The sequence below is a fragment of the Lissotriton helveticus genome, chromosome 12 (genome assembly GCF_964261635.1).
Source record: "Lissotriton helveticus chromosome 12, aLisHel1.1, whole genome shotgun sequence".
Classification (NCBI taxonomy): domain Eukaryota; kingdom Metazoa; phylum Chordata; class Amphibia; order Caudata; family Salamandridae; genus Lissotriton; species Lissotriton helveticus.
In genome coordinates, this window is record NC_136073.1 from 304,340,607 (window position 1) to 304,361,269 (window position 20,663).

Consider the following 20,663-nt stretch of genomic DNA (forward strand, 5'->3'; position numbering starts at 1 on the left):
CATCTCTATCCTATTGATATTCTACTTACAAATTGCGCTCTTTTAAACGCCCTCAACCATTCCTCTGTTTGCTATTGTCAACATTTACATGCTGAACGTTCTTGTTATTAATACTTAACAAATGAAGTCCTAAAACGCGTTCTTATTTGTTGAATGCGTAATAAGTGATTTACATGCTTTCAATGTTTCTTTGCGACCATGTACTTTACATGCTTTTTTAGATAACATTTAGAAGAGGAATACATTAGATTTATTTTAAAATTACAGATTTTGTTTAACTATTTCAATCATTTATCGTACTAGTTTCCTGCATATATTTTAGGACCATTCATTTATTTTTGATTAATCTCGGAGTAATTTGAGCTTTCCGTAACACGCTATAATTTCACCAGTATAAACACGTCCACTCCATACTAACATTGCAAAATAACATGTTTACATTATTTGTCGTCAGTTTGCTCAGGCATGGCAATTCTACAGTATTAAAACTTCAGCTGGGGTTATGTTTGCTGCCCTGGTCCACAAATACTAGAACCAAAATGGACTTAAATGCCTGGTACACCCAGGACCATATTTGTGAAAGTTTTGCGATGCCCTTGTGCCACGCAAGGTACAGCAAGGGTGTCCCAAACCTAGATGAGATTTACCAAGCAGCGCAAGGCCACCTTTTGTGGCACTGCAGTGCTTAGTAAATCTAGAGTAAAGCAAGGCATAGCAAGTCATTGCCTTGTGTTCCTCTGCCCAGTGTGGCGTTTATTGGGTGAATCATGGGTGTCTCCAAATATCCACCCAATTACTTTGTTTCATTCCCAGATTAACATGAGTGGTAGACCTGGGAATGCGTAAAAAAACTATGCCTTACCAGGTGATGTGTAACAAGGAGAATTATAATTTTTCTCCTTTAAGTTCCTCTTTGTACATGCGTTGCATTCTGCAGCACACATCGAAAGTGGAAAAAGCCTCAAAGGATTGTTTTTGTGCAGGAAGGTTTCCTCCCCTGTACCATAGCACCAGGTCGCCTGCATTGGCGCTAGACCATCAAAAGTGTGCCAGCGCAAAGAGAGAGCAGGAATGTGCAATCTCTTGATAGACACGGTGCATTCCTGCCCTCTTTATTTCACACAGCTGTGCACAGCAAGTTGAGTTGCTGAGTTGCATGAACAACTGATAAATATGGTTCCCAGTGCGCAGAACTAACCAGTGAAGATGCATTTTGCAATTTTGGGACGCGTACATTTGAATAGAGAGGATATGGAAAGAAAAAACAACTACTTGTGAAAGAGGGACAAAGGACTGCGTGAACATATGGGGTTAGATTTCACGATTGAAACTTTTAGATGGAAATGGCAACAGGTGCCAGTTTGCCAAGAAAAGTTTAAGGGCTATCAATGAATTGAAAAAGTTTTAGAAGTTGTTGATAGGTGTGGGGGAAGCGTTGGTTGGCATATTATTAAATTATTTGCCTGCCTGTATTTAGTGGAGATTTCTGATTTTCCTACAGTCACATTCTTGTATACATTTTTTTACATTTTATTGCAAACCTCCAATAAATCCCTGGAACCACAGGATTTTCTTGTGAGTATGTAAATGTGCCATTTTCAAGGAAGTTAATTTTAAACATGTTTGTACCTCATCTTGAACCAGCGGCCCAAGGTTTACTAACTCTTTATGCCGGGTTTGTGTCACAAAAGAAGTAGAAGCTCTTCCTACTGAATATGCACCAAACATAATTATGTCCGCACCAGCTTTACACATCATGTCTTTCACCCATCTGAATAAGGTAGGAGCTGAAACTGCTCTGTAAGGATATTTGAAAGAGATAATCAATTGTGTAACACCCTCCCCCCCCAACAAAAGTCTTAAAGGTCTTAGAGATCTAGTACGATGATCATACCCCTTAGGATATCTCACAACACACAACCTCTCATTTTCCTAAAAAAAGTCAGATAGAATATAGTAGATGCGTTTTTTTTCTCTTGCAATAAAAAAACAAACAATGTTCCAGGTTAAAAACACTACTAAAATCAAAACACCAAACATAATATTAGCCTTAAATTCAAAGATTGATGTCAAAGAGATAAAAACTCAATTGATCCCCAACTTTCCAACAAGTTCAATACTATACTCCGATCTCACAAAAAATGAATTCTTGAATCCAGATGTGTCAAAGCCTGAATAATATGCAGCAACATCCTAACCACAATAGCCTGACCCACTGGACATCCATTCACTAAAACATACCGTGAGGCAATAGCTGATCTAAACCCATTAATTGCCCTAAACGACAGGCCTTTACCAAACAATTTAGACAAGCGATTCACATCATGCACTACTTCAGTTTAAACAGTATCTTCTTTCCTCTCCACACTCCAGCATAACCATTTATGCCCAGCTAGTCTTTATGTTTTTTGTGAATTATGGAGCCCAGGATTCCTTAAAAAGCTTTAAAGACTCACACAAAATACCTGGCACTTCCCAGGCTGTCCTGAATTACTCCACGCCACCAGAACCAACTCTCTTGCCCTCCCCAACTTGTGAAGTTCTACTGAAAGACCCTAAAATCATCCGCTGATACAACAGAAGTATTAATGGAAAGCCCTCTGACATCTCCAATATGGCAGGATTCCAAGTCTAGGTTCTCCACGTTGATGTAACTACCAGTACTGTTTCCAACCATTGCCTCACTAGCAACCTCACTCTCATGATCATTGTGAATGGAGGAAAAGCATACAGAACAGGACTCCTCCAATCTTGAAGAAACTCATCCACGTCCCAATTCTCTAGTTCCAGATGTCAAGTAAAACTCTTTCCATCTGTTTGCAAAACGGTCCATCAAGATGGGCCCCATCTGATGCTTAGTCTCAATAATATTTATCTGTTCAATATTTGTTTCTTCTCTTAAACAGATCTCTTGTGAACACCTCATACACATTCTCAAATTACTTGCTTTCAACTTCTTCAGCATCCAAAATTGTAAAGGTCGAGGAAAAATAGTTTGTCTTGTGGATGACAGGAGACCTAAAATGTTGTCCCATATAGGTTACACCCAACTAATACTCTCCGTGAGGGACAAGAGCCTCGCAACAAAAACCAACTTCCCCACCTGCATGGCCATGGTAGTCACCTGGATGAGATCCAACTGCCTTAAGCTCAACTCAGACAAACTGAAGTGGAGATCTTCGGAAGAAAAATATCTGATTCAGACTCTACCTGGTGGCAGGCAAATTTGATAATGGCAACACACTCACTACTCAGGAATCACCAAGCAACTTCTGAACTGGTTCCAAACCATCCAAAACACCCCAACAAGACTCATCCTAAACCTGCTTTGATGAACACACATCACCTCACATTTCAAGGAACTTTACTGGCTCCCCATAAACAAGAGCACTCATTTCAGCCTACTCATGCATACATACAAAGCATTAAACAAAGCAGGCCCCATCTACCTTAAAGGCTTCATTCACTTCCATCAACCTCCCAAGCACCTCCGCTCAGCTGGGCTCTCACTAGCACATGTACCTTGCATACACTAAAACAGAGTTGTAGGCCAAGCCTTCTCGTACGTCTCAACCAATGCACGTAAGGACCTTCCACAACATAACAAATCTCATTGCTTCTCGTGGCTGCAAGAAGCTGAAGACCTGGCTCTTTGAATAAGCTCCCCAGGGAGACAGATGCCTCCCCACCTGCAAAGCACCTGGGTACCTTCATGGGTAATTACTGCACTATACAATTAGACATAACATAATATTCTCAAAGAAATCAGATCTCAAGTTTGTTTTAAATTTTCTTTGAATGTTCCTAAATTTCACCCTCAGACACTTCAAGGCCTCATCTATTGTGTGAACCATGCACATTAAAAACTGAGACACCTGATTTGGAACCAGACTTGCTTTTTTCATGAACATAACAAACTCAGATTATCTAACAATCTTGCACTCCCCGGTGTTTGGCAGAACAACTCTTCTCTGTCTTAACCCATAGTGAGAATGTTATCTCAGTAAATGATAAGTTTCATACCTCTTATTCTGAGCCATAAAAAACCAAGGTGCTGAAGACAGATTGAGTGGAAGGAAATACTATTTTCACAATTTTTCTGCCCACAAAAATTGCCAGAATGGTTTGTATGACTCCCAAAAGGGAATTGCCAAGTAGCCATCTTCCTGTTCCAGATATGATAGCCAATCCTTTTTTTGTAAAATAGCTCTCAGAAAATGAATCCCTTCCATCTTGAAAACAATTATATGCCACCCACTTGTTGAAACCCCGCAACTTTATAATTGGGATACTTTCCAATGTACTTTTTCTCCATTAGTAATATATTGCTTATGTAACTTGTGCTCCCTAAGGAAACCTCCACAATGGACCCTTTCAATCTCAACTCTTAAACCTCATGATCCACTAGCTTTCTTTCCTGTAGCAAAATGGTGCAAACTCCTTCCTGTAGCCGTGAACTATCTCCAAGACCCAATGATATGAGTTATCTATAAATAATTTTGAAAATAAAAGGCTGCTGCCCCGAAAGTCCTAGATCTGTACACGCCTCATGCACTTCTTAGCTTGTGCTTCCCAAATATGCCTCTTCCTCTACATCTTTGTTGAAAGAAGCCTTCTCCTTTAGTTCTGCTCTGAAAGAATGAACCATGCGGATAGTGTCTGAACTCATGGACAAAAGAGCCCCTGGTGATGCCTTGACCCCCAACAGAGGATCTGACTCCTCGTTCTCCTGGTCCACCCAAAATCACGATCATAAAAAACCTTTTTGATTTCTGCTTGTTGCTGCTGAAAAAATCTAAATGTTTCTACATATTTAGATATCTCTTTAATAAAGAAGGCATCAAACAATATTCTTTGTGCTTAAGGACCAACCTCATTGGAGGACAATTCCACTAACTTGGAAAAGATTTTCAAAAGAATATTTGTCTTCCGCTCTACAGCCAACAATGTATTAGCATTGCCAAGAAGAAAAAGAGCACTCTGAATCCATTGTCTTAATTCCCTCACATTAATATCACCACCATTAATATACACTACCTCCTGCAAATGAAAAATCTTAGTTAAAGGACCAAATATTCACAAACCCCTGTTTTGCAAGGTTTTCAGGCCATTATACAAACCTTTTTGTGGACTGCTTCCTCCTTTTTATATAAAAGCAATGATTTTAGCATCCAACTCAGGGGTATATACCATCTTATTAGGCAGTGTATGCCAAGGACGGTCTGATATTAAAGGTTCCCTGACTTCTTTTGGTATCTGTCTATGAAGCCAAAATTCTGCATAATTAGCTTCATGAGCTATAAGGGTCCACTATGGTGATAAAGCTTGTTTTAGCAATGAAGAATTAAACATATTTTTTTCCAAAACATCTAATAAAACTTCACCATCCTTGCTCTTAATATCAATTAGATCCATCTTCCCCACTCTTTAATCCACATCCTCCTGAATGTCTGAATCAAAATCAGATTGACAACTCAACTCCAGCACGCGGAAGAATCATCACAAAACACTACTTTGTGCTTTGTATTCAATTTCTTGTTTTTTATTCTCTTTTGTTGGGCTCTGCACTGCCCAACCTTGTGTGCACTCAGCACAATCTATCAACACCTTTTCAGAATTACTCATAGTCATCTTTTTCTTACCCTAGTATAATCATCTTGACTGTTTCCACTTTTGTAATGACTTACCTCCAACCTATTCCTACTCATATCACCTTCAGCTGCTGACCAAAAATGTTTATCCTCAGAACAATGACCATACATAATGAACGTATGATCTGTTCTAACTTTTTTCCATTCCGATTCCAATATCTGCTGAAATTCTCTCCGCAGCCTTAATAATGTTGCCTTCAATTTTATTTTGAAAGGCTTTTTTAGCATAATTCTCCATTTTTAAAGATATGAATAATTTTATAATTACAAAGGTTTCAAACCCAACATAAATGATAAAAAGTCTCAGTCTTTGATAAGATGCCTCGGTACTCCACAAATGTATAAATTCAACTCCTCAATCAACAGATGAGCACCGAATGAGTGTCTTAATGTAGGCACTCACAACAAACCTGAATTCTCAAAATTAATAACAAAACTAGAAGGCAAGTGACCCACTTGCATGCACAACCTCACTGTCCACTGATGTCTTCTACATTGCGACCTTGTGATGCAACTACTCCGACCAGTGCTCACCTCATTGCCATGTCCTGGACCTATCAGTGCAATCTCATGCTCAGGTTCAGCTCCTACTCGGGCATCATACAATAGTTGCCACTTCGGCCTAAATCAGTCTGCAACACAAAAAACAGTAAACATTTTAAATCTAAAACCTCATATAGCAATAAGCTTTAAACTGGACTCACTACTTATGTCAATACCAAAAATGAAATATGAACACAATAACCAGTAAATTCAACTTAAGATATATTCTCACTCTAAAAACCATTCAAATCTTCAGCATTCAATATTCATACCATATGCATATTAAATAACTGGCAACCACCAAATACCTTTGTAGACCACAGTACTACTAATCTGTTTATGAGCAGCAGCAAAGAAGGTAGCTGCTTGTTCACAGTTTTAATTTTTTTGAAGAATGTTGTACAGTTCTAAATTCCTTAAAGATGCTGATTTAAGTGTTTGCATTAAAGAGGTAATTCATAAAGTTATCCTCTGTGGTTTGACATAAAATTCAACGTATATGCCTCGCACCTGGCCCTTGAACTATCTGACACATTTTTTCAGAGCCGTCAACAATAGTAAATGTGCCTCTATATAGTCTAAATCCAGGGATTTCTGTACCATGAAAAAGAGTTTAAGTAGTTTATTGTGAGCAGCACCTGTTTTACCTAAAAGAAAGGTATATTTGGCTTTAATCATCACTTATTGTAATCACTAAGTGAAGCTTTGGGGACCATAGTATTTTTCATTATTATGTTATATAATTTATTTTATTTTCACACCAATTACAGTACTTAAGCTTTGAATTATCTTAAGGTTAAAGAATTAGGTGTGGCGGTGTGGCAAGGAGTAACAGAATCTGGTGCTTCAGTGAAGAATCTGTTGTGAAATTAGGTAGATAATTCAAAAGAGAAAGCTGTAGGGAGGAATTTGATTGCAGTGCAAATAAGGTTCTTGAAATTAATTTAAAAGACTTTAGTCATTTGTTGCTAATGGGATCACTTTAATTAGTATTCCCATTTAAAAGGAAGGGTAATGAAAACAGCTGGCTAAATCAGCCAGTCCAAGATTATGATATTGTTAGAAAATGCCTCTTTGTGCATGATCATCTATTTTTCCTTGGACTGATGTTCTGATTTTTGTTCTCTGTGCACTTGGACTCTGTGCTCTGAATCCTAAACATGTAAAAATGGACTAGTCTCCCAATTGGCATAGTTAACTTACCTTTAAGTCCCTAGTATATGGTACTAAGTGCACCCAGTGCCTTTAAGTTAAATGTAATTAATGGACTGCAGCATCCATTGTGCCACCCACTACCTCGACAGTGCAAACATGAATGCAGGCCTACCACTGCAGCCTGTAGGCGCAGTTTTAAAACTTAAGGTTTGACCTTTCAAAATAACCTCTTTTGACAGGCTTAAATTCTCCTTGGTAATAATAATTTGTCACCCCTAAGTAGGCCTCAATGTCCTTAAGGCAATGTGCCTGATATCTTGCCAAGTGTTAATTTGAGAAGGCGGGGGCAGGTTGACCACTTACGTACATAAATACATACTCACAATCACCCATCTACATGCACTCTCACTCACACCCATACATTCACAATTACACACACATACCATAAACCCACCATTCACAAGCACATACAAATGCGCATACACCTATTTACAATATGCACTAATACACACACATTATCAAATACAAACACACAAACACACGCACCAAACATTACAAAAAAGAAAAGCTTTCCTGGCAGCAGCTATGATTTTTATGTGGTGGGAGGGAAGTATCCAAGGTTCTTGGAGGGTTGAGACTGCTATCTCCTCTCATTAGCTAGCGTTGGGTCAGCAATTAAGAGGAGCCAGCAGTCCCTTACTCATCACAGAGTGGAATGGGGTCAATGTGAGTTGCTGACCCCACCTGTGACAAGGTGCCACTGATTAACACTCAGCACTAGGCACTTCAGGGCTTAAAACTAAAGTGGCCATGCCCAAGTCTGTCTGTGACATGCCCCCTTGTCATGAAAAGGAGGACCTTAAGGCTCTTTGCCAATGCTGAGAAGGTCACACCACAGGGATAACCTTTGCTCAGCCTGACAAACACTCTTCATGTCTGCAAAAAGATGGTGGGTGGGACCCCTAAGTCCTCAAGGACAGGCCATGCCTGGCATGGCATTTAAAAGTAGGACATGGACATGTTTAATGTTAAACATGTTCTTACAGTGACAAGGCCCCAACAGCTATTTGTACTGTAGCAGGGCTAGCTGTTCCAGAGGAAAGCACTGGAATATTAATTTTATAAATGTTGTATCTACCTAAGAAGCACCTCCAAAGTTCATTATTTGAGTTTAAAAATATTTATTGCAAATCTAATGCACTGGTAAAGCCGGATTTGTAATAACTATTTTAGATAGTTTACTTTAAATAAGTCACCTTCTTCCTGCCTAAAACCTCTAGAAGCGCATATATGTGAGTTTCCAACTGTCACTTGTGAACTGATAGCCCCCTTGATGAGGTTTGAACTTGTTCCCAGAGCTGAGATAAAGTCCTTGGGTGTGGGGAGGTGTTCTGTTCCTTTAACAGGATGACCATCTGGGCTGTGCCATTAGCTTAATTAACTTCAAAGCGGCATACCCTGTCACAGGCAGTTGTAGCTAACTTCTGGATCTACCAGCTCCTTTGTCCCTCTAGTCAGCCAGGCACCAATCCCAGATGAGCTGCCCCAGAACAGGTTTTGAGAGACCACAGAGGAGGGGCTAGTCAAGGTGGGCACAAGTGCTCGCCACAGGGGACGAAAGGTTCTGCCATGTTTGTTTTAGGTAGAGAGGAGTACTGTGGGATTCTTTGCAGTATGGCACAAAGGAACTGCTGCACAAGTGAGTTGGGTTACCTATGGGATTTTTTTTCCCTATTTTCCGGGTAGGGGTTGGGAGTAACCCAAGCCATAGGCTGGTGCCAGTCATAAATGTGGCACCCCTGGTAGTCTCTTCTAAACACTACTGGATCTATGGAAGACAGAAGGAGTACTGAACCTGTTTTTGAGACCTTTGATGAGACCTGAAAAGCTGATCCTGCTCGCATTTGTATCCAGGACACAAATGTGGACTCCAAGGGTCAGCTAGGTGACCTCTTGTTCAGGTTCAGCCCTTTTCCTGAAGAGCCCAACTGACCAGTTTCAATTAGGCCTGCCCTGCACCCTTCTAGTGGCTTCTACTGGAGTCTTGATACCCAAATGATGTTCCTGAGGCCCTGGGACCATTGGTTGTGCCAAAGAGTACTGCTCCTAACTGTGAGCCGCCAGGCCTCCTGTACCCTTTCCCTGTCCTCTAATCATCAAAGAACTACCAGTCCCATAATACACTGTGAGGGCTATCGCTTTCTATGCTTTCCCATGCTGTACTAATGGTGGTCAGCTGACCTGGTACAGCATATAGGCTGTCATCTCCTGGGATCAGGTGCTTGGCTTTCCTTCCTGCTTTGGATCACGCCCCTTGTACTTGCCTGTTCGAGTTTCGCTGGTTTTCCTGCTTTGCTGTACTTCATAGGACTCGTTTCATTGGATCTGCTTTTTGTTTATCTGTGAGCTGGCTGATACAAATTGCCCCCGTGCTTTCACTCTGCTTGCATTTCAATGGTGAAACTGTCCGCCGCCACAAGCTGTGACATCTGTCTATCCTAAGCGATGTACGCGCTGTTTCCCTTGCATGCGTTTGTTTCCGCCTCAGACGCGAGGCTTGTCCTTTTTGAACTCCCTACATTTTCCCGGCGCCGGCGCCATTAATCAAACCCGTTGTGCCTTTCAAGTACAGAGTCGTGCTATAGAACGCTGGGCCTCTTCGAAATTTACCGAGAGAGAGATAGTTATTCTCCTCGATTTGGTGCCATTTTTTTTGTGTGTTGTTTCAACGCGGTGTGCGCATTTGACATGTGAGCCCTCCATTCGTTCATGCGCTCACTTTTAAAAGGCCTATATTAAGCTGCCTTTTTTCCTTTGGAGTTGAATTGCTCATTTTTGTTTGTTTGTTAGACTGCCGTCTAATATACCTACTGCAGCCTCGTGTCAAGACTAGTATCTTGGCAACTTAATTCCTCCCAGGATTGAGAATTTTAATTTTTCGCTGAATACCTGCTGGTTATTTAGATTTGTCTCTGGACTCATTCTTATTGGGTGATATAAAGGAACATTACCTATTTTTTGTAACCTTTTTGTTTATCTTGGAGAGACATATTTAAGTGCCTGCGGATTATGTGCAGGTAAGTATGGGCAACGCATACAATGTGATTACTTACTTGGTGTAAGTGAATAATTCATTTCTACTTAACCTTGTTCCCTCTTTGTCCCTGTTCATCTGCAGGTCTACCTCACTTTCAATTAGCCTTCCTTGAAAAAACGCCCAGGTGGTCCTTTCCGGTCTCTCCACTCCCTTGGGGGTACTAGTATAACCTCAGTGTGCCTAATTGCTTTGAGGTGGCTGTACCCTACAGGAGTGAAGAGACATCTTCTTCGCTCCCGTGGATCTTGGTTTGGCGGGCCTTGACGTTGGATTCCCGACACTAACATTCTGAAAAACCTATAACTTAAAAACATTTTGGCTATATTCATCTATGGAGGACTTGGACAAGCCTGTTAATTCAACCCAGCAAAGTTGTGTTACCATTAGGCCATGCTCCTGCTTGGATCTTTTCCTCAGCAGTAAAGCCGTCTCCGCGTACATCGCTGTTATGGTATCCATCCAAAATGTAAAAATCTTCTTTGAACGAATATTCCAAATCTATCCTAAGTTAGGTGAATAACTCATGTCAAGCACTGCGAGTGAGACCCATCAGGAGACATCAATGTTGTACTCTGACATCGGTGATTTTTTTCTCCGTATTTAACTTTTAATGTGCATCCTCCTATACATTTCTCATAAAATGGCTGTGTCTCTGTGATATTGGCACACAGGAGTCCTCAATCTTCATTGAATCATGATCAGTCCTAACAATATACCTAGTGACTCATATCGTAGATAGTCCTCTGAGTCCAATTCACAACCACCCATTTTGGGTCTACAGAGAGGGATATTTCATCCTCTTGAAATATCCACAGTCCTGAAGATTGTCTTATTGACTTAAGGCAACTGAAACCGGAACGTCAAAACACTTTCTAATTTCCTCTAAATGTTATTTTCAAATGTGTTATTTGTAACTTAGTTCTGCTTGCTGGACATGTTCAAATACTGGATATAGGATTTGGACATTCTATAGATTGGTATGTGATCCTTCAAGATATATGTAATTCAAGAAAAGTTTGTTGAGATTGATTTTTTGTGAACCCCTGTTGTTTATATAAATACATTTTGTTCAATATCAAATATGAATCTACACACTTGCTTTGGAATTATTTCCTCTCTAAGTAAGTATGTTTATCTTCAAATAACTGTGAATTGAATTGTAGATGTCTAATTTGACATATTGAATTGCATAAAAATTGTTCAAATACATTTATGTAAATAAATCCCTTGTGGGCATTTTTATTTATTATATTACTGTTTACCCAAGCCCCCAAGGGAATATTGGGTTGCCCTTTTTCTTGATATGCTTTTAGAAAGTTGGCATTTCATTGTCCCAACCATTTTGTGCCTTCTGCATGTCCTGGTTCACCTGACTGTGATTGGCTCTGCTGTTGTGCTTTGTGTAGACCTCTCAGATGATGAGAAAAATGATTAGGTGTTTCCAGAATGGTCCATTCTGCCAGCATGGCTGGGGTGGAGTTGTTCCCTGCTCCACTTATACTTAAAAGGGCTTGCCTCCAGGACACACAGAGGTACATGGCAATAGCCATTTGTCTCCACAGACATCTTGAATCCTTGGCAGGGGAAGGGAAGGCCTTTACAAAACCAGATGAGGGGTTGTTATAGGGAATCCCCCACTTCAAAGGCTGGCACCAAGTGTAAATATTGGACCCTCAGAACACGTCTTCAGTACACTCCTGGAACTGTGGAAGAATTTAGAAAGACTGCCTTGAACCCCAGAAAACTGCCCTGCTGCTACTAGAGGACTTCTCTGCTGCCTGAAGGACTGCCTTGCTGCTTGAAGGAGAACTGGACCATCTTCTTGAAACTGGACCCCCTGAAGTGAATCTAAGTGCTAGTTTACTGTTCTCCTCTGTGACCTTCAGGTACATAACAAGCCCATGAGGATTTGAACCCTGCACCTAGCCTTTGCTGGAGTGAGTCCTAACCCCTCAACTGGTACCCCCAGGTCATGGACCCTTGGAAAGGGTGTTATAGGTGCTGCTTCTGACTAATCATAAAACATGGGGGCATATTAGCAAAAAGCTCGTTAAAATTATCGCTGTTTTAGTGGCAGGAAACTGCCGCTAAAGCGGCAATAATGGGCTTGATAATATGCGCTGTAGAATTCCAATAGAAGCCCAGGTTAGATGTCCTGCCTTAAAGTAACACAAATAGCCTCTGTACTTATTCTCATCAAGGAGGTGTCCAATGAGTGCTACATGGGTATTCCCATGTGCCACCCATTGTTTATGACGCTAAACTCTATTTGTTGAAATTGGCAGATGATGCTTTCTTCTAAAAAAGAAGAATTTTTTATTTCTCCTAACATTACACACATTGCATGTGTGCTGCACTGTACAGCACATATCTAGAGCCAGATATACAAAGAGTTCATGTAACACAGCACAGCAAGTAAAGTTGCTGCACTGCGTTGCGTGAACGGAACCGAGCACAACAACTCCATATCTACTAAGAAGTTCCTCAGTTATACTCTCTCACTGTGCTGGCACACTTTTAGCAGTGATGCACCAATGCAGGCATTGCTGTGCCATAGTGTAAGGGTGTCTGCAATTTGGGAGGTATTGTTTTTGTACAGGAAAGGGTCACTTCCTGTACAAAACTATAATCTACAGCATCTGATCCAAAACAATTTTAGAGGCTACATGCTGAAAGAGACATTATTAAGGAGCTCATGGGAGTAAGACATGGGTCAAGATGTACTGGTACATGGTAAGGTAGACATTTAGCAAGTTATCTAAAGATGAAAAAAGTAAAGTTTGAACTCATTAAGGGTCTTGATGAAAAGTGGCAGTTGAAGGAAGACATAAGAGGTAGTAGGCCTTAAGAATGATTAATAGTAAGCCTCTATGTGCATGAACAATTTCTTATCTAATCTAGTGCTGAAGATGTTCAAACCTTGATACTATTATGCTTCTTCACTTACACAGGTGAGCCATAAAGAAACTAATTTTGAGTGACCCAAGAGTATAGATACGGAACACAAACAGCGTTTGCTCCATTTTAAAATTCCAGAATAGACACAAACTCTGCATTGACCTGTCATATTTTCTCTTACAAATCCCTCCATGTGCTATCAGTAGAGATTTTTGTGAGAACATGAAATCGTAAACAAGGAGAATGTGAGGTGTGGACCAGCAGTCAAACAATCAGAACTTGGAATGTTGCACAAAAATGCACCAGAGTTCAACCTAACCATGATGAAATGTTTTTTTTTCCATGTGGTGTTTTCGTGCTGCAAAAATTGTGGGAGCTCAGTAGTGTTTTTGGCCTTACACATGCTGTCTCAAGTCAATGGAACCATCTACTAGAAGTGACATATAAAGATCATTCCATGGCCTTTTTTATGTCAACCTGCAAAGAGATGCTAATGCTTTCAGTTATATAGAGTTCATGCAATTATTAAAACGCTATTAAAACTCATCAGTAAATACTCTGGGGCAGATTTACAAGTTCCTTGCGAAATGTTTTCGACACCGTTGCGTCACTTCTGTGACGCAGCTGCGTCGTAAACAATGCGCCTAAATGTTACTGATTTACAACGTGCCGCATCTAGTGAGATGTGTCAAGTTGTAAAGCCCTGCGCTACATTATACCTGCATCAGGTATAATGTATGCAGGATGGGCGATCCATGGCAAGGAAGCCCCGTAAAAGTAACACAGTGAAATCTACAAGATTTCACGGAGTCACTTTTACATCCATGCTGCGTCAAAACCTTGCACCTGCTTGAAGCAGGCGTAAGAAGTGACGCAGCATGTTAGGCATAGGGCACCCCTGAGCATTGCTGGAGTTTCGTAGCGCTTTGCGACACAACTCCAGCAATGGGCTGCCCTTTCGCCAGAAGATGCGACGCGCATCTGGCTATTCTTGCCCCACAGTGCATGGCATCGTAAATGCGACGCATCCGCGGTGGCGCATGGGTATTCCTGCGTGTCGCATCTTTACTGGCGCATCCCTGCTGATATGCAGGGATGTGCCAGTCCTCGTAAATCTGCTTCTCTCGGGGTAATTTCAGAGACGCTTTTACATCTATTTTCACCAATTCTCTTATAGTATTAATTCACACACTCATAAATGAATGTAAATCCAAAAGGTACATTGTACGTGTAAATGTGTGAGCTGCAATGGATACGTTGTATGTGTAAATGCACAAATGGCAATGGGCATGGATAGAAAAATGGGAATATCTGCAAACAAGCAGGTGGAGCAAAGTGAAGAAGTCTGGGCCCGATTCACAGAACTAACATGCTACAAAATCCTAAACTTACTACTATTTTGGTATTCACAGAAGGCACTCACTCATTTTGGTATTCCGGCCGGAATCTCCACCACATCTACTGATGAGGGAAGTTATCGCGAAACCCGAGCCACGTCTCGGGCAATATCCAAAAACCCGGGACATGTATCGGGTCTAGAGATCATCAGTTCAACAAGTACCTACTTGCACCCACTGGGGTGAACCACTCAAGAACTCCATGTACCAGAGTCCCTAGGGGCGATCCGGAGGAGGGGCTAGCGGTGTGCGGTCCAATGCGATTGTGTCTACAAAATGGCTCCCTTGAGCTTTGAGCCGACGGGCTCCTGTACGACGCACCTGCGTGCTGGTTTGGACATCGAGGCCTTTGACGGTTGCTTGGCGGCCTTCTCTTCCACCCCTAACTATTTTCTCTACTGATGAGGGAAGTTATCCCGAAACCCGAGCCATGTCTCGGGCGATATCCAAAAACCCGGGACATGTATCGGGTCTAGAGATCATCAGTTCAACAAGTACCTACTTGCACCCACTGGGGTGAACCACTCAAGAACTCCATGTACCAGAGTCCCTAGGGGTGATCCGGAGGAGGGGCTAGCGGTGTGCGGTCCATTGCGATTGTGTCTACAAATTGGCTCCCTTGAGCTTTGAGCCAACGGGCTCCTGGACGACGCACCTACTTGCCGGTTTGGGCATCGAGGCCTTTGACAGTTGCTTGGCGGCCTTCTCTTCCACCCCTAACTATTTTCTCTACTGATGAGGGAAGTTATCCCGAAACCCGAGCCATGTCTCGGGCGATATCCAAAAACCCGGGACATATATCGGGTCTAGAGATCATCAGTTCAACAAGTACCTACTTGCACCCACTGGGGTGAACCACTCAAGAACTCCATGTACCAGAGTCCCTAGGGGCGATCCGGAGGAGGGGCTAGCAGTGTGCGGTCCATTGCGATTGTGTCTACAAATTGGCTCCCTTGAGCTTTGAGCCGACGGGCTCCTGGACGACGCACCTGCGTGCCGGTTCGGGCATCGAGGCCTTTGACGGTTGCTTGGCGGCCTTCTCTTCCACCCCTAACTATTTTCTCTACTGATGAGGGAAATTAGCCCGAAACCCGAGCCATGTCTCGAGCGATATCCCAAAACCCGGGACATGTATCGGGTCTAGAGATCATCAGTTCAACAAGTACCTACTTGCACCCACTGGGGTGAACCACTCAAGAACTCCATGTACCAGAGTCCCTAGGGGCGATCCAGAGGAGGGGCTAGCGGTGGGCGGTCCATTGCGATTGTGTCTACCGGGCCGTAATCTGCCCGAGTACGGACATAAAGTTAGTATGAGTAAGTGCCTTCTGTGGATACCAAAATGAGTAAGTGCATTCTGTGAATACAAAAATGAGTAAGTGCATTCTGTGAATACCAAAATGAGTAAGTGCCTTCTGGGAATACCAAAATGAGTAAGTACCTTCTGTGAATACCAAAATGAGTATGTGCCTTCCGTGAATACCAAAATGGTAGTAAGTTTAGGATTTTCTAGTAAGTTAGTTCTGTGAATCGGGCCCACAGGGTATAGGAGGGGTGTGCAAATACAAAATCACATACATAAAAGGGTAAGTCAGTTGCAATTCACCTACATCCGCTTCAGTAGTAGTGCAACCCAAACAAATTCAGATCTACTCAAGCCAAGCCTCACAGCAAGCCACACACCCCACATGGTCACTTACAGATAATACAAGGGAATCACACTTTTACCAATGAACGAAGGTTATAACACTGTCACCAGAAAAACCTAGACCCAAACAAAAAATAATGGAAAAATGGTCATATAAAATTACATATTGCAAACACCCACCTAAATTGAATGTAAAAACGTTAAAACATTTTACCAAATAAAAGAAATAAAACTACTTAAAAACAATCAAAGACATTTAAACATTGTATGCACCTTTACAAATAATACTGCAAATATGTAAACTCAAGATATGCACATACTTGAAAAATTACAAATATGTACATTGTGAGTGATTCATAAAGAATACTCTTCTCACATCAAACTCTGCTCTACACACACTCAACGAAGTATCATAACAAATTCTATTCCCAAAAACATACCCTCACAAGCACACACACACACACACCCACACACACACAGTGACACTAAACACAACTGTAGCTGATGTCTGCTTCATGATGGCTCGCAGCACAAGGGGGAGAAGTCAGTACTTAGTGTGTGAGTTGTACCTATGTGCACCCACTTGTGATGATTGTCAGTTTTCCTCAGGTTATGCCTGTGCCCCTATTCTTTTCAACTCATAGTTCTATATAGCCTTGGCAGAGATCTTTGCTACAGTATATATAACTACATATGGATGGTTTATGACTAGTAGTAACTTATAGTGACTACTAGTAACTTTGCAGTCATATGTTTGGTTTCTCACTTCCCTACCCAATCATGGAAGGATTTGGGAATACATATGTCTATGACTTCCTGTAAATCTGCCGGATGTTTCTATGTTTTTGACTATATTCTAGGCAGAGATTTACACTGAGGTGTAGGCAGAAATGTACATGCACTGATATCTTAGCACATAGATTTATCTTCCTGAAATGCCCCATTTTAATTAATTTATGTTATGTGCTTAATTTTAAAGTCCACTACTTTTATTATATTGATTTATTTCTTAAGCTGTGTGGGTCTACCAATATGTTTTTTGCACTAAAGAAACACATTCAAGTAATAACAAAACAAAAACTTGATTCAGAAATAACAAAATAAGAAATTATCTCACCCAGACTAAAATGCTTACTTTTCCAGTACTGGTGATGAACATGCTCGTGGTAACTGGGGATTCCTGGATGAAGTGGCCGCTCTGCAGTGGGTCCAGGAAAACATTGAACCTTTTGGAGGGGATCCAGGGTCTGTCACCATATTTGGAGTATCTGCTGGCGGAATCAGCGTTTCTGCATTGGCAAGTTTTTTTTTCTTTAAACTCACTTCTCTGTAGTGTGACCCCACCTCATAAACAATACTTTATCTCTTTACCTGTACAAATTAAGGACCTCCTTCTGAGGCTCTATTTACAAGTGTCTAAGTATTTTAATGCAATAATACCTCCAACAGTATTACCTATATTGAGGACATGGAAAACACCATGTCAAGGTATTTCGAAGGGATTATAAGGTGACCAACCATCAATGCTATGGATTGGGGAGTAAATTAAAAGCAGAATGTATTATTATTTCACCAATTTCCACATGAAAACTCATAATTCTGGAGCAGTTCCTGAGCATATGTTCCACCTGTCTTATCGGGTGGATACATACCTGCAAATCCATGCATGCTACTGCACCCAAGAACAACAGATCAATAAATCAATCAATCAATCAGGGAATTGTGAAGCACAGCTACTCACTCACCAGGGCATCAAGGCGCTTGGGGCAAGCTCTGTTGAGTGCTGGGGTCATCCGACGAGGCAGATCTTGAGGTCCTTCCAGAACTGGGGCAGTGTAGGTACTTGCCAGAGGTGGAGGGAGAGGTCGTTCCAGGCCTTGGCTATGAGGATGGAGAATGACTTTCCTCCTGTTCTGGTCTTGTAGATGTGTGGGATGGTGGCTAGAGAGAGGTCAGCTGATTGAAGGTGTCTCTTGGGTGCATAGAAGGAGAGGCTGTTGTTTTGGTATGCTGGTCCGATGTTGTGGTGTGGTAATAATGCATCATCTTTAATTCTGATTTGGCCCAAAACTGCAGATTGTGGCTGAATCAGAAACACCAGTGCACTTGTATTTAGGGCCTGAGTTGGGTAGTTATGCAAAATCTTCTGGTGCATGTTTACAAAAAAAGCTGGAGTGCGGAGCTGCACCAAATTTGGCAGCGCAGCACTCTGACATTTTGAAACACAGGGATGTGCTGTATTCACAAGAGATTCCCTTAGGGTTGGCGCAAAAAACGCTGCCTAGCACCAGCGCAGCCACCATGCTGCCATGTTACAAGGGTCCCTGCGATGCAGGGGTGATTGTTTATGTGCAGAAAAGGACACCTTCCTGCACATAAATAATCAATAATGGTGATTTGCTCTTTCTATGTATGGTGCAGAATGCAGCACACATGGTAAGGTCAGAAAACGAGGAGAACTTAATAATTTCTCCCTTTATCGCCATTCTAATGTCTGGAATTCTATTGTGTTAGTTTTTGATTCTGCCTCAGCCTTGTAAATCGGAGGCTGTGTCAAAAAGCAATGGGTGTTGCGTTGGAACGCCCACAGCAACATCCATTGCAGGCCTCTGTGCCAGAGAGGACAGTGGTGGCAGGGGCATATTTACAAGCAGGAGTTAAGCCACACTAAGGGGCTTAGTGGCACCTTGTAAATGGGAAAAATGGCGCTACACCACCAGAGTGTCAAATAAAGTGACGCTCCGGTGGCGATATGGGGTGGTAAATATGCCCCTCTAAGTTGTGGAAATGGTTCTAAATGCAGAGGAGAATGCACCAGAGGATTTTCCTCTAATTAACTCAAAGAAAGGCCTTAGACTAGTATTGCTTGAACAATGTCACTGTAATGACTAAGAGAGCAGTGGTATTATTTCTGATGGACAGAAAAATACTTAGTACTTCATATACAGATGAGTAGTAATAGGGAAACCTCGAATGCAATCTCCCGACCCCCAACAACCTCTCAGCTCCTCAACTTAATTTGTAAATGAGGGATCCATAATTTTCCACCTTGGCCGGCTCCATCGTTAGCACAGTCTTGTTGGGCCATATGCTGCCGGACTGCATCCTGCATGGCATTGGAAGGTCAGTGCCATTTAAGTTGATACTTCCAAAGAGCTCATGCCCAAGAACACCAGGCACATTATGGCAGGAATGTTCAAGTCAGATTGGGAAAAAAGTATGTCAGGGACATTGATCTTTTGCTTTTCCAAAAGTCTTGCTTTCTGGGTGTGTTTAGAACAAACAAAAAAAGATAAGCTGGGCTCACCATCCTCCTAAGGCATGGAATCTGGGCCGGAAGTTAGGCAAAAGATTAGCACCCATACATCAGGGATTCCAAAATAAGTTACACAGCTTTGCGAAACACAGTAAGTCAAAGCAAATCCACCTCTTATGATCATCTGTGTTCTTTTCTCACCCCTTTCAGAAGGGTGCCAGGAGGTGCTTTATGACCTTTATTTTCAAAGAGATCCTCTCCAGAAGCTCTTCTTTCTCATATGTTTGGAATGATGTAAGGCCCGACCTATCATTGGTTGGCAAAGCTGTCAAAGATATCTCCGTCCTTCTCCAAGAAGTGCCGTCTGAAAACAGGGTTGACAGGTCTGTCAGTCTCAAGTCAATGAACGATGTGGACCAGTGAGTCTGATGCCCCTTTTGTCTCTGGGAGAGTACTGTCTAGGTGAGATGTGCATGCCTCATCAACTCTCCGGAGTTAGAAGAAAGCTAATTAACATTTATCGCAGGTTGGCCCAGCAAAAAGCCACTCTGGCCATACAGGTCTTAAAACCGTTTTGGAGAAAGGCAGCAGCATACAACAGTTTCAAAAATCATTTTCATTCGTTATTAGAGTGTCATGAGAAGGGAATTATTAGCTGCAAGATTAGAGCCCAAGGACCTGGTTAAGAAATTGGCAGATGGAGTAAAGGCATACAGGTTGGTGGAGAACTTTACCTCAACCATGTCTGCCAAACTGAAAGATGTCCTCCAGCCCTGTAGACATCTCCATTCCTTAGCAAGAACCTCCACCATGGCGTGTCCTGTCAATTTTGAAAAGTTTCAAGGATGGCACCGTTAAACAAGATAGCCAGCAGTCAAACATTTCCAGGGGTTGTATGATAGAAGCACGCATGTCTAAACCATGTGTGCCTCTACCACTCAGCCCAAACCACAAATGCGTCTTAACCACACATTCCTTTACCACGCATGCCTTTACCATGCAATTTCATGGTAAAGGC

The 20,663-nt window shown here is 41.8% G+C and overlaps 1 protein-coding gene across 1 annotated transcript in view; it reads left to right on the forward strand.

Moving 5' to 3' along the window:
- LOC144799451 (fatty acyl-CoA hydrolase precursor, medium chain-like) overlaps window positions 1-20,663 on the forward strand; it is a 211,976-nt gene that overhangs the window by 71,995 nt on the left and 119,318 nt on the right. Inside the window, exon 6 of the mRNA XM_078670767.1 lies at window positions 17,533-17,686. Coding sequence (XP_078526893.1) covers window positions 17,533-17,686 — 154 coding nt within the window. The remainder of the gene's footprint in view (window positions 1-17,532; window positions 17,687-20,663) is intronic.